This window comes from Macaca mulatta, chromosome 7, assembly GCF_049350105.2.
Source record: "Macaca mulatta isolate MMU2019108-1 chromosome 7, T2T-MMU8v2.0, whole genome shotgun sequence".
Taxonomy (NCBI): Eukaryota; Metazoa; Chordata; class Mammalia; order Primates; family Cercopithecidae; genus Macaca; species Macaca mulatta.
In genome coordinates, this window is record NC_133412.1 from 53,173,207 (window position 1) to 53,184,869 (window position 11,663).

Consider the following 11,663-nt stretch of genomic DNA (forward strand, 5'->3'; position numbering starts at 1 on the left):
GTGTGCCAGATATTTGCAAACACCCTTTTCCAAGTTTACACCGCCACCGCTATGAGGAAGACAGAATTCCACTTTTGCAAATAAGGAAACTGAAGCTCAGCGAGGTCAAGTGGCAGGCGCAAGGTCACATCGCTAGAAAGTGGCAGTGAATGAACGATCTAACGGAGCGACTGAAGGCGCGTGACCGGCCCGCCGGGCACTGGTTCGTGGAGCGTGGCGGGTACCGGCGGTGCACAGCGCCCGCGGCCCGCTCCCGGCAAGCTGGCCCCACGCTGGCCCCGGCACCCGCTGCACACAGGAGCGCAGGCTCCCAGAGGCGGGGCCGGGCTCTGCCCCCACCCTGCGAGCCGCCCCGCCCCCGCCCCGCCCCCAGCCCGCCCCGCCCGGGACCGCAGACGGCGCCCGGCGGCGGCGCGAACGGCAGTGAGGAGGGTTGCTCGGAGCTTGCTGTTCACCGCGACTTCTCGCGCAGGGCCCGGCCGTACTAGGACCCGCGGCCTGGGCGACGCTGGAGGATGCGGACGCGGAGGCGGCCTGGGGTAGCGGCGGCGGGAGACCTGGCGCTCTGCGGGTAGGAGCTCGCCAGCTCGGCGGGCGCGGAAACTTGGGCCGAGTTTGCGGGCGGCGCGTGGGGAAGGGGCGGATGGCGCTGCTCCAGGGCGCCCCTACCGGCCGGCCTGGGGACGGAGCGCGCCGCGTCTGGGCCGAGGGGCTGCAGCTTCTGGCTGCCGCCGGCCCTCCGCGACCGGGCTGCGGGGCAGGGGTGGCGCCGCTGCTCCGACTTTCCCTGGACTTCGAGGCTCCCGGGGCCTGCTAGCGCCCTGGATCTCCGGCGGAGGCCAGGCGCCCAATCTGGCCAGAAGGAACTCAGGCCGAGCCCTCGGGCCTCCCGCAGGGCCCTGCTCAAGTGGATTGCCGGGGGAGGGCGTTGGGGGGAGGTAGGGGACAAGGGGGCACTGGAGGGCTGGGCCTGGGGGCGGCGGGCGCTGAGGCGCCGCGGGGCCCTGGACGCGCCCTGCTGGGATGGGACGGCCCTGCGGTTTTTTCGCCACCTCTTGACTCACCCGTCTGGCCTCAGCCCAGGCTGGCGGGATCGCCCTGAGGCGGAGGCTGCCCGGACCCTGCGGCCGGGCCGCCCCTGCTCCGGGATCTCCAGCCGGTCTGCGGGCGTCGGTGTGGGGCTGGGTGCGCGGGCCTGCCTGCATGCACACGTGTGCCCGGGGCCAGAGCGAGGGGAGAGCGCAGTTCTGGAATGGCGTGTGTGCAGATGTGGGCCATGCACGTACGTGCAGGCACGGGTTTGCATGCGTGGCGGCGGCCTGTGTGTCAGCCTGCTGGATGCACGTGCGTCTCGGCGCTGCCGGGAGGGGCTTGGGGACACCCGGAAGCCCGCCAGGTCGGGCGCGGCGGCAGCCTCAAAGCTAAGTCGGCTGTGGGCCCTAGGCACCAGAGTTATGCTCAGGGCGGCTAGGGCAAAGGGGATAGAGACCGATCCCTTTCGCTTTCCCCTCCACTGGAGAATTTGGGCTGCCCCAGGTTGGATTGTAGCGTCTGGAGAGTCCGGAGCCTCAGGTAGGGAAGGTGGGAGATGGGAGAACATTCGGCGAGGCCCGATTCAGCCCTCCAGGAGAATCCACATGCTGGCCAGAGTTGGGCAGGAATCTCGCTCTTCATCCTGATGTTTACCATCGGCCATCCCTAGGCACCTAGAAGCTGAAAGTGGGAACAGAGAGCTGTTTCCTTTCCCACTGTGTAAGGCAGTGGTAGTGCTGCGGTGGTGGGCTCTTCTCTGGAACCCTGGCCTGGGTGCTGGTTGAGTGACATTGGAGCTTGGCAGAGGATCAACAGAGCTACCTCTCAAAGATGACCTGAGCCTGCTTCCTGGGCACCTGCCCTGTCCGAGAGCTTGCTTGCTTTAGTATGGGTCTGGGAAGGAGGCACCTACATTTTGGCAACTGTCTTGAGTGGAGGAGGAGTCTCCCTTGAGGGAGTGTATCCTGGGCTTTCCACCTCCTCCTGGCAGGAGATAAGGTCATTCCCACGTCCCTAAGAGTTCTGTGTTGGCTCCCTGAAGCCACCACCCCTCCCACGAAGACTCTTGAGGGTCCCAGGTGGTCTCCTGTCTATTGGCTGGGTCCCAGTTAAGGGCCTCAAGAAGTCTCCAGGGCAGAGGGTATTCCTTGGGCTGAGGCCCAGGAGAGAGGGACTCCTGGGGTTGGGGGTGGGGACCCAGCAGACCCCAAGGAGCGTGTGGGGGAGGTGAGACCGAAGTCAACACTTAACCCAGAGTGTCCCAAGGGTAGGGTGGGCAGGGTCCATACCCCAAAACCCTACAATTCCTTCTCACAGCATTGCTGTGGAGTGAGATGGGGGCTTTCACCCCTCGATAGCAGGTTTCTATCATAGGACACTGTTGTTGGGACTGTCACCTGTGTCCTAATGGCTCCTCCATGTCTTCTCTAGGCTGGCCTGAGATGTGGGGTTCTGTCCAGATGAACCACCTTGCTTTCTGAGTCTGCCTTGGTGTGGGAGTGGGCATTGGCCCCACACTAGGCTTGCCCTTCCTAGCCCCAAAACGTGCTGGTCTAACTCAGCCTGTGGCTGTCATTGGCTCCAACTTGAAGAAGCAAGGAGAGGGCTGGTCCTTGCTTGCCGGTGTCACTGAAACCTGTGACACTTTGCCTTAGTCATAGCAAGATTGAGCTGGGTGGTCCTTTCTAAGCCACTGAGAGCTTCCAGGAGCAGGGTGCTGGCTGGGGGAGGTAGAGGCAAGTCAGTGTGGCCCCAGCAGAAGGGCTTCAGATGAGCCCCTCATGGGTTACTGGGTGCCTCCTGCCCCGAGGGACCTCAGTTCCCATCCTTCCTTGGTCTTGTCTTAGAGCTTAGTCTTTCTGAAGCATGTAGTTTTTCCATCAATACAATGGGAGTAGTGGCTAAGTAGCACTCTGTGGCCCCTGGGGCCTCCCTCCCTGGACTCCCCTCCCCTCCCCTCCTTTTTTTTGAGATGGGAACTTCCAGGCTGGAAGTACAGTAGCACAATCTTGGCTCACTGCAACCTCTGCCTCCTGAGTTCACGCAATTCTCCTGCCTCAGCCTTCTGTGTAGCTGGGACTACAGGCATGCACAACCATGCCCGGCTAATTTTTTTGTGTTTTTAGTAGAGACAGCGTTTCACCATGTTGGTCAGGTTGGTCTTGAACTCCTGACCTCAAATGATCCACCCATCTCAGCCTCCCAAAGTGCTCAGATTACAGGTGTGAGCCACCGCACCCAGCCACCTCCCTGGACTTTCACACGTGCCCTTGAGGCTATCTTGCCCCTGCATGTGCCATCTGCAGCTTGGGGGTAGGGGTGGATCCAGGCTCCTCATGCTCTGGGACGTTCCTGCTGGTGCTGTAGCACCATCTGCTGGGCTGCCCTGACTCTCCTGCAGAGGAGGAGGAGTGGGGTGAGAGGAGTGTGGCTTGTACAGGCTGATGTTCCCAGTTACCTCTCCTAGGGGACTGTTCTCCAGAGCCAAGTCCAGTATCTCAGCATTGGCTTTGGGCCTAGGGACCTGGGCTGGAGACTCGACTCTGCCATTTTGACAAGATCAGCAGGTCAGAGGAGTGTCACAGGAAATCTGTGAATTTGTAGACAATACTCAGATTCCATGTTTTGGCTGCAGTGGGCGTCACTATGGCATCTTGGAATAGGACCCCGTGGTGGGAGGCAGGAGGCCTGCTTCTCGTTGTGTCTATTTCATTGGTGATTTGGGGATAAATGGGTCTTCTCATCTGTATATGAGGGGGTGGGGGGCAGGGTATGCCAAGTGACCCTCAGACCCAGTGCCCCTGCAAATTCTGAAATCCCAAGAAGGAGGGGGTCTTGGGAGTTGTATGGAGGAAAATCGAACAGAAGGGGCTCCTGGAGTAGGGGTGGGTGGAGGTTCTGTGTAGAATAATTCATTAAACAAAGGGTTCTGCAGCTTAAAATATACAGGTTGGGGTCAGGTGCAGTGGGTGGTTCATGCCTGTGATCTCAGCACTTTGGGAGGCCAAGGTGGGAGGATCACTTCAGTACAGGAATTCAAGACCAGCCTGTGGGCAACACAGTAAAATCCTGTTTCTACAAAAAATACTAAAATTAGCCAGGCGTGGTGGCAGGTGCCTGTGGTCCCAGCTCCTTGGAAGTTGGGAGAATCACTTGAGCCCAGGAGGCTGAGACTGTGGTGAGCCAAGTTCATGTCATTGCACTCCAGCCTGGGCAACAGAGTGAGACCCTGCCTCAAAAGAATACAAACACGAATTGGAAAGCTCTGCCCTGTGGCTCATGCACTCACAGTCTTAACTGAGCATCAATTAAGTGCCAGGTTCTTAGGTGTAGCAGTGAGCTGATGAGAGCAGCAGCCGTCTGCTGCTTTGCCTGTAGCCTGTTTTCCTGACAGCCCCTGCCTTTCTCTCTCTGTCCCAGGTCAGAAGTTGAGTAGCAGGGGCCCAGGAGGGCTCGAAACCTTCACAGCGATGGCAGAGAAGCGACCCGTGAGAACCCTGGGGCCTGTGATGTATGGCAAACTGCCCCGCTTAGAGACAGACTCGGGGCCTGAGCACAGCCTGCCCCACTCTGTTGGTAACCAGGACCCCTGCACCTACAAGGGGTCCTACTTCTCCTGCCCCATGGCAGGTACTCCCAAGGCCGAGTCTGAGCAGTTGGCGTCCTGGACCCCATACCCACCCTTGTATTCTACCAGTATGGCAGGACCCCCACTTCGGACGGACAACCTGCTGACCAACTGCCTGTTCTACCGCTCGCCAGCAGAAGGCTCTGAGAAGATGCAGGACTCCAGCCCTGTTGAGCTCCTGCCTTTCAGTCCCCAGGGTCACTCCTACCCAGGTCCGCCGCTGGCAGCGCCCAAACCTGTCTACCGCAACCCTCTGTGCTATGGGCTCTCAACTTGCCTAGGGGAAGGAGCGGTGAAGAGGCCACTGGATGTTGACTGGACTCTGGTGACTGGGCCCCTGTTGCCCTCAGCTGACCCACCCTGCTCTCTGGCCCCAGCTCCTAGCAAGGGTCAGACCCTGGATGGCACCTTCTTGCGGGGGGTGCCAGCTGGGGGGTCCAGTAAAGACTCCTCAGGGAGCTTCTCCCCATGCCAGCCCTTCCTGGAGAAGTATCAGACCATCCACAGCACGGGCTTCCTGGCCTCCAGGTACACAGGTCCTTATCCTAGGAACTCCAAGCAAGTAATGTCCGAGGGGCCAAGTCCTTGGACCCAGCTGGCCCAGCCCCTGGGGCCACCCTGTCAGGACACCGGGCCCACCCACTACCCACCATCCCACCCTCCACAGGCTCTGCCTTGCCCTCCAGCCTGTCGCCACCCAGAGAAGCAGGGTAGGTACAGCCCAGCACTTCCCCTGCAGCCTCTGGGGGGCCACAAGGGGACCGGGTACCAGGCTGGTGGGCTGGGCAGCCCCTACCTGAGGCAGCAGGCAGCCCAGACACCTTACATTCCCCCGCTGGGACTGGACACGTACCCCTACCCCTCTGCCCCTCTCCCAGCACCCTCTCCAGGCCTCAAGCTGGAGCCGCCTCTTGCTCCACGGTGCCCATTGGACTTTGCCCCCCAGACACTGAGTTTTCCTTATGCCCGGGATGACCTTTCTCTCTATGGAGCATCCCCTGGGCTTGGAGGGACGCCACCTTCCCAGAACAATATGCGGGCTGTGCCACAGCCTGGTGCCTTCCAGAGGGCATGCCAGCCTTTGCCAGCGAGCCAGCCCTGCTCAGAGCCTGTGAGGCCTGCACAGGAAGCCGAAGAGAAGACCTGGCTGCCCAGCTGCAGGAAAGAGCAGCTCCAGCCCCGGCTCAGTGAGCACTCTGGGCCGCCCATCGTCATCCGAGACAGTCCAATTCCCTGTACCCCCCCAGCACTGCCCCCCTGTGCCCGGGAGTGCCAGTCTTTTCCACAGAAGGAGGGTGCAAGGCCACCCAGCTCTCCACCAATGCCTGTCATTGACAATGTCTTCAGCCTGGCTCCCTACCGTGACTATCTGGATGTGCCGGCACCCGAGGCCACAACTGAACCTGACTCTGCCACAGCTGAGCCTGACTCAACTCCGGCCACCAATGAATTTCAGGACAAAGGCTGCAGGGGGACCCCACCCGCCCAGGAGGGCCCGTCAGGGAGTAAGCCCCTAAGGGGCTCACTTAAAGAGGAGGTAGCCCTGGATTTGAGTGTGAGGAAGCCCACAGCAGAGGCCTCGCACATCAAGGCTCCCAGTCCTGTGGAGCATGCCAAGCCCACTGCAGCCATGGACGTGCCGGATGTGGGCAACATGGTGTCAGATCTGCCAGGCCTGAAAAAGATAGACACAGAAGCACCAGGCTTGCCTGGGGTGCCAGTGACCGCAGATGCTATGCCAAGTACCAACTTCCACAGCTCTGTGGCCTTCATGTTCCGAAAGTTCAAGATCCTCCGTCCAGCACCTTTGCCTGCAGCTGTGGTCCCGTCCACACCCAACTCAGCTCCTGCTCCCACACAGCCTGCGCCCACCCCCACATCTGGGCCCATTGGACTGCGGATTCTCGCTCAACAGCCCTTGTCCGTGACCTGCTTCAGCCTGGCACTGCCCAGCTCTCCAGCCGTAGCGGTGGCCTCCCCTGCCCCTGCTCCAGCTCCATCCCCTGCTCCGGCTCCAGCTCAGGCTCCAGCTTCAGCCCGGGATCCAGCTCCAGCTCCAGTTGCAGGCCCTGCTCCGGCATCTACTTCAGCCCCAGGGGACTCCCCGGAGCAGCACTTTACAGGACTACACGCGTCCCTGTGTGATGCTATTTCTGGCTCCGTGGCCCACTCTCCTCCAGAGAAGCTTCGCGAGTGGCTAGAGACGGCTGGGCCCTGGGGCCAGGCTGCGTGGCAGGACTGCCAGGGTGTGCAGGGGCTGCTGACCAAGCTACTGTCCCAGCTGCAGCGCTTCGATCGCACCCACCGGTGCCCCTTCCCCCATGTGGTGCGAGCTGGTGCCATCTTCGTGCCCATCCACCTGGTGAAGGAACGGCTCTTTCCTCGGCTGCCACCCGCTTCTGTGGACCATGTGCTGCAGGAGCATCGTGTGGAGCTGCGGCCCACCACGCTGTCGGAGGAGCGGGCACTGCGGGAGCTCGCCCTGCCGGGCTGCACCTCGCGCATGCTGAAGTTACTGGCGCTGCGCCAGCTGCCTGACATTTACCCCGACCTTCTCGGCCTGCAGTGGCGTGACTGTGTACGCCGCCAGCTGGGTGAGCATGGGGCAGCCCCAGTGGCCACCGGAGCTGTGTGAGCAAGTGACAGGTGTGTGTGCTGTGTGAGTGCGTCACAGCTGGGGCTGCGTGATTCCAAGGACTCCTGCCTGGGTAGGGGGCTCTAGGGTGGGCTCTAGGTACCCCCACCCCTTGACCCTCCAGACATCAGTGAGCACCTTCATAGCCTCCTTTGTAGTCTTCTGAACATGCCGGCTGCTCTGTCCCCATGGAAACTCCTCAGTCTCCCCTGGTGCTGCACCTTCTTGGATTCCCTCCTCTGCCTGTGCCTTCTCCAGCTTTGGTGCAGTGTTTCCAGTGCTCTGGTTAGGCCCTGTTTTCTAGCTGAGATCATTTCCCCGTTCTCCAGCCTCCCCTTTCTGAACTCTAGCCCTAAATAACCCACTGCGTGCTGGGCCTCTGCCCCTGGGTCTCCCACAGTGAACTCATCCCAAATCACACTCCCGAGCCTTCCCCTCGGCTCACTTCCCACCCTCAGTTCTCTTCCATGTCGGTGAATGGCACCCCCTTTCACAAAGCTCCTCATGCCTGGTGAGGGCCACAGTTGCCTTTATGAATGCGTAGTTTTGCAGTCCTCGCTGGCCCTTCCATACACAGAAGTGTGCCCATAAATCGCATTGTTTTGTGGTTTGCTTTTCCTCTACTAAACGATGTCTCGTGCCTACTGTTCTCCAGCTTGTTTTCTTTTTATGTTCTGGAGGACCACACAACTGCCGAAGTGTTGTGTGGTGTGTATGATCACGCTTCTTCAGCTAGAGATCTGGTGATGGGACCAAGTGGATTCTGTCCTTGTCCCTCCTGCATCAGTACACCTGGGATCGCAGCCTGAGGCCCCTCTAGTTTTCCTCTCCCTGCTGCCTCCACCCTCTCCCATTTCCACTGCCCAGCCTCTTCCCTGTAGAAACTGTTTCTAGTTCCATCCCCATAGTGGCAGCCTTGTCCTGGGCCCTTACCTGGTTAGGATGGGGAAGGGCCTGAGGCAGTGAGGTGGCAGATGAGATGAGCTTAGGAGCTGGCTGACCAAAATCCCTGATCCCTGAATACCTACAAAATTGGAGCAGATGCCTTAATGGGATGCAAAGGAAATCCAGACTCAGGCAGTCTGTTACTGATTGAGGGTCCTGAATCTCTCAGGGCTTGGCTGCCTAGCTCAGTCCTCTTCCCATATAGTTGGGCTGTCTGGGGCCCAGAGAGGGTCAGGTCCATTTCTCCTGGGCTGCCTGATTGGCAGTAGAGTCTGGGCACTCCGCATAGTCCGCGGCTGCTTTGACTGGAGCTTGCAAGAATCGGGGGCCTGGGAAGGAAGTGACTGAGACCAGGCTTCCGGTCTCTGGCTGAATTTTGTTGCCCCTGTCCTCACTCCCTCCCCGCTTGGGGGCCGCCTTTCTGTGTGTGCCCCCAGACAGTTATCCCTGCTTTCCTTTCTTGTGGGTTCCTATGCTCCCCCAGCATGGCTGTTAGGGCAGTCCCTACCTGGGCTCGGCCTCGGGCTTGGGCTTGGGTTCTGGGGCTGGTATGGCAGAAACATGATGGCTGTCTTACATGGCATGGTCCTCTGACGAGTTATGTTCCCATGACTCAGTTTTCCATCTGGACAATGGGTATTGGACCAGGCCAATGGTTCCTGACCTGCTTAGCCCCTTTGGTGTCATCCTTGTACCCAAACAGCCTCTCCTGAGCAGTACCCTCATCAGATGGAGTTTCTGGTGTCACCAGGGGAGAAGCACATCTTTTTGGCTTGGATGGTCTGGCCAGTGGGCATGTGTGGGGAAGAGTTGTGACGCCAGCCTGACTTGGGGTAGAGCAGAACCACTGTTTGGATGGCTTTGGAGGCCAGGAGGTGGGACCTGAGGGTATGGGGTCTGCAGGCTGACTATGTGTTCGTTTTCCAGGTGACTTTGACACTGAGGCTGGAGCTGTGTCCTCCTCAGAGCCCACTTTGGCCAGAGATGAGCCAGAGAGCCTAGCCCTGGCTCGGAAGTCACCGGCCCCCAAGGTCAGGAAGCCAGGGAGGAAGCCACCAACCCCTGGCCCGGAGAAAGCAGAGGCAGCTGCTGGGGAAGAGTCCTGTGCTGCCTCCCCTACCCCTGCTGCCTGTGCCAGCCCACCTGGCCCCACACTGAAGGCCCGCTTCCGCAGTCTGCTGGAGACCGCCTGGCTCAATGGCCTGGCTCTGCCCACATGGGGCCACAAGTCATCAAGACCAGACCGGCCTTCACCCTGCCCACAGCTACTGGACAGCCAGAGCCATCACCTGTAGCACTGGTTGCCAGTGCTGTGTGTATAGTGATCACTCTCCACCCTTCCCTTGTGCCTGCCCAGCTGCCCCAGGGCCAGGAGTGGGTGCTGGGGCTGGGGCTGCTCCCTTGGAGGGGTTCCAGCTCTGACCCTGGGGCCCACCTAGGGTGGGCTGAGAGCCCCTGAGCTTTTAACACGAGAGTCTTTATTGGATGGGACTACTTCCTATTTCTTGCCTAGAGAACACACATGGGCTTTGGAGCCCGACAGACCTGGGGTTGAATCCCGGCTCGTGTTCTTGCTGCAGGACCTGGGCAAGAAACTTCACCTCTGCTGAGCCCTCGTTCCCCATGTGTAAAATGGGACAACACAAGCTACCTCACAGGGTTGTCGTGGGGATGCTGCCTGACACATACCCTGTCCATACCCTGTCATGATTTGCTCTCTGCTTCTTCCCTGGGACAGGGCCTAGAATTGGAGGCAGAGAACCTTCCTATAGAAAGTCTTCATGTGTCCTAGGACTTGGCTGTCATAGAGTGGTACCTTAGACAGTGGGTGTGACTCACTTTGAGGAGTCACCTCCAGCATTTGGGGTTGGGTTGGCCCCACTCCAGGCTGGAGCTCCCTGAGGGAGCCTGCACTCCCTGCTCCCAGTCCCCGCTGTTGGTGCAGGGATGCAGCCTGGAGCTGGTGTCCTTGTTCTGGGCCTGCTGCTGCCACCCCAGGAGGCCCCAGGCCTGTCCTGAATTGACATCAGTGCTTCAAACTGCCTCCCCCACTCCTGGCATTATCCCAGGAAACTTACGTTTTCTAGAAGCTAAGCAGCTGCTGGGACTCAGGGACTGATGCAGGTGGGCTGAGTGGCAGCTCAGTCCTAGAAGGTCTGAAGATCTGGACTGAGGATCCTGCTGCTCCCCAAGCTAGAGCCCATCAGCCAGGCCTGCTGTGAGCCACCTGCCTGCGGAGTGCTGAGCTGAACCAAAGGCTGGCAAGCTCTGGGCCTTATTTAAGGGATTGTGATGGGCCCTGGAGGCAGCCCATTAAAGTATCTGGCTTGTTTTTGGAAGTGGGGCCTGGCCGTGTGTTTGGGGATGGTGGGTTTCGTGTTCCGTCACTGTGTGCCTAGCCCTTTGCTTGCAGGCTGCTCTCCCTGCTCCCAGTCCAGAAGGTGCTGGGTGGCTCCTGCACCATTGTGCAGATGGCTGTGGCTCTGTGGACCCCTCTCACGTACATACTTGCTTGCTCTGGGAAAGCCCTCTCTCCTGAGGCCCTGTGGGTCCTGGTGGTGGTTGGTCTGTGGGCTACTGCCTGGTGAGAAATGCTGGTTATTAGACCCCAGCACGTGCCCCTCTCCCAGGGCCAAGCATGTCTTTCATGGTCTGGGTAGAACTGTCAAGACCTCCCCATGGCTGGTGACCATGCAACCCACTGACCTTAGCTTGCGGGATGGGGGGTGGTGCGCTGGGCCCACCCTCTAGAGACCCCGCCCCTGCCAGGCTCTATTCCCCCAGAGGCTTGTTCTCAGGGCAGCTAGGGTGGCTTCCTGGGGCTGTCTTCCCACTCCCCCTGGGCCAGGGGCCAGTCCACTGGAGCTTGCTGGACCTGTGCGGCATCCTGGTGGTGGTCACTGGACCCAGCTGCGCTGTCCCTCTTCTGCCAGCCTGGCCTTAACACTAGGCTGGGATTTGGAGTGGCAACTGCCATTGTCCCCTTACACTTCGTATAGGCCCACAAAGAGCTAGTGGGCTGGGAAGGGATAGGTAACCACAACACGTTGTGGCCACTGCAATGACAACCTGGGTGGAGGGTCCATGGGTCCCAGAAGAGGTGGTACCTGAATTGGGCTTTGAAGACAAACGCAAAATCACATGCAAAGTGGGGTTTGGATAGAGAACCACACGTGCAGTCTTGGTGAGTCTGGAACAGGAAAATCCCCAGGTGAGGCTGGAGCTCCCAGAACTAGAAGGAACAGGAACAGGGATAGGGCTTGGAAGCCTGGCTAGAAATCCAGCAACCCAGGGACTCAGTCCCACAACCTGAGGAATGGGGGTGTGAGCCACGTGGAATCATTTGAGGCTACTCCTACAGGGAGGAAAGAACTGCATTGGAGGTGGAGTTTCTGAACCCTGGATCCCCCAGGCCCTGGCAGC

At 59.8% G+C, this 11,663-nt stretch overlaps 1 protein-coding gene across 2 annotated transcripts; it reads left to right on the forward strand.

The window, feature by feature from the left end:
- Positions 1-393: 393 nt before the first annotated feature.
- On the forward strand, positions 394-10,579 carry C7H15orf39 (chromosome 7 C15orf39 homolog). 2 transcript variants are annotated; one of them, XM_001102160.5, is made up of 3 exons: positions 394-571; positions 4,453-7,254; positions 9,168-10,579. In XM_001102160.5, exons 2-3 carry the CDS (start codon positions 4,503-4,505, stop codon positions 9,533-9,535), a joined length of 3,120 nt encoding a protein of 1,039 aa, XP_001102160.3. In that variant the 5' UTR covers positions 394-571; positions 4,453-4,502; the 3' UTR covers positions 9,536-10,579. The 2 variants fall into 2 exon arrangements, with proteins under 2 accessions (XP_001102160.3, XP_077796009.1); XM_077939883.1 differs by lacking the exon at positions 394-571 and adding an exon at positions 633-1,572.
- Positions 10,580-11,663: the final 1,084 nt, after the last annotated feature.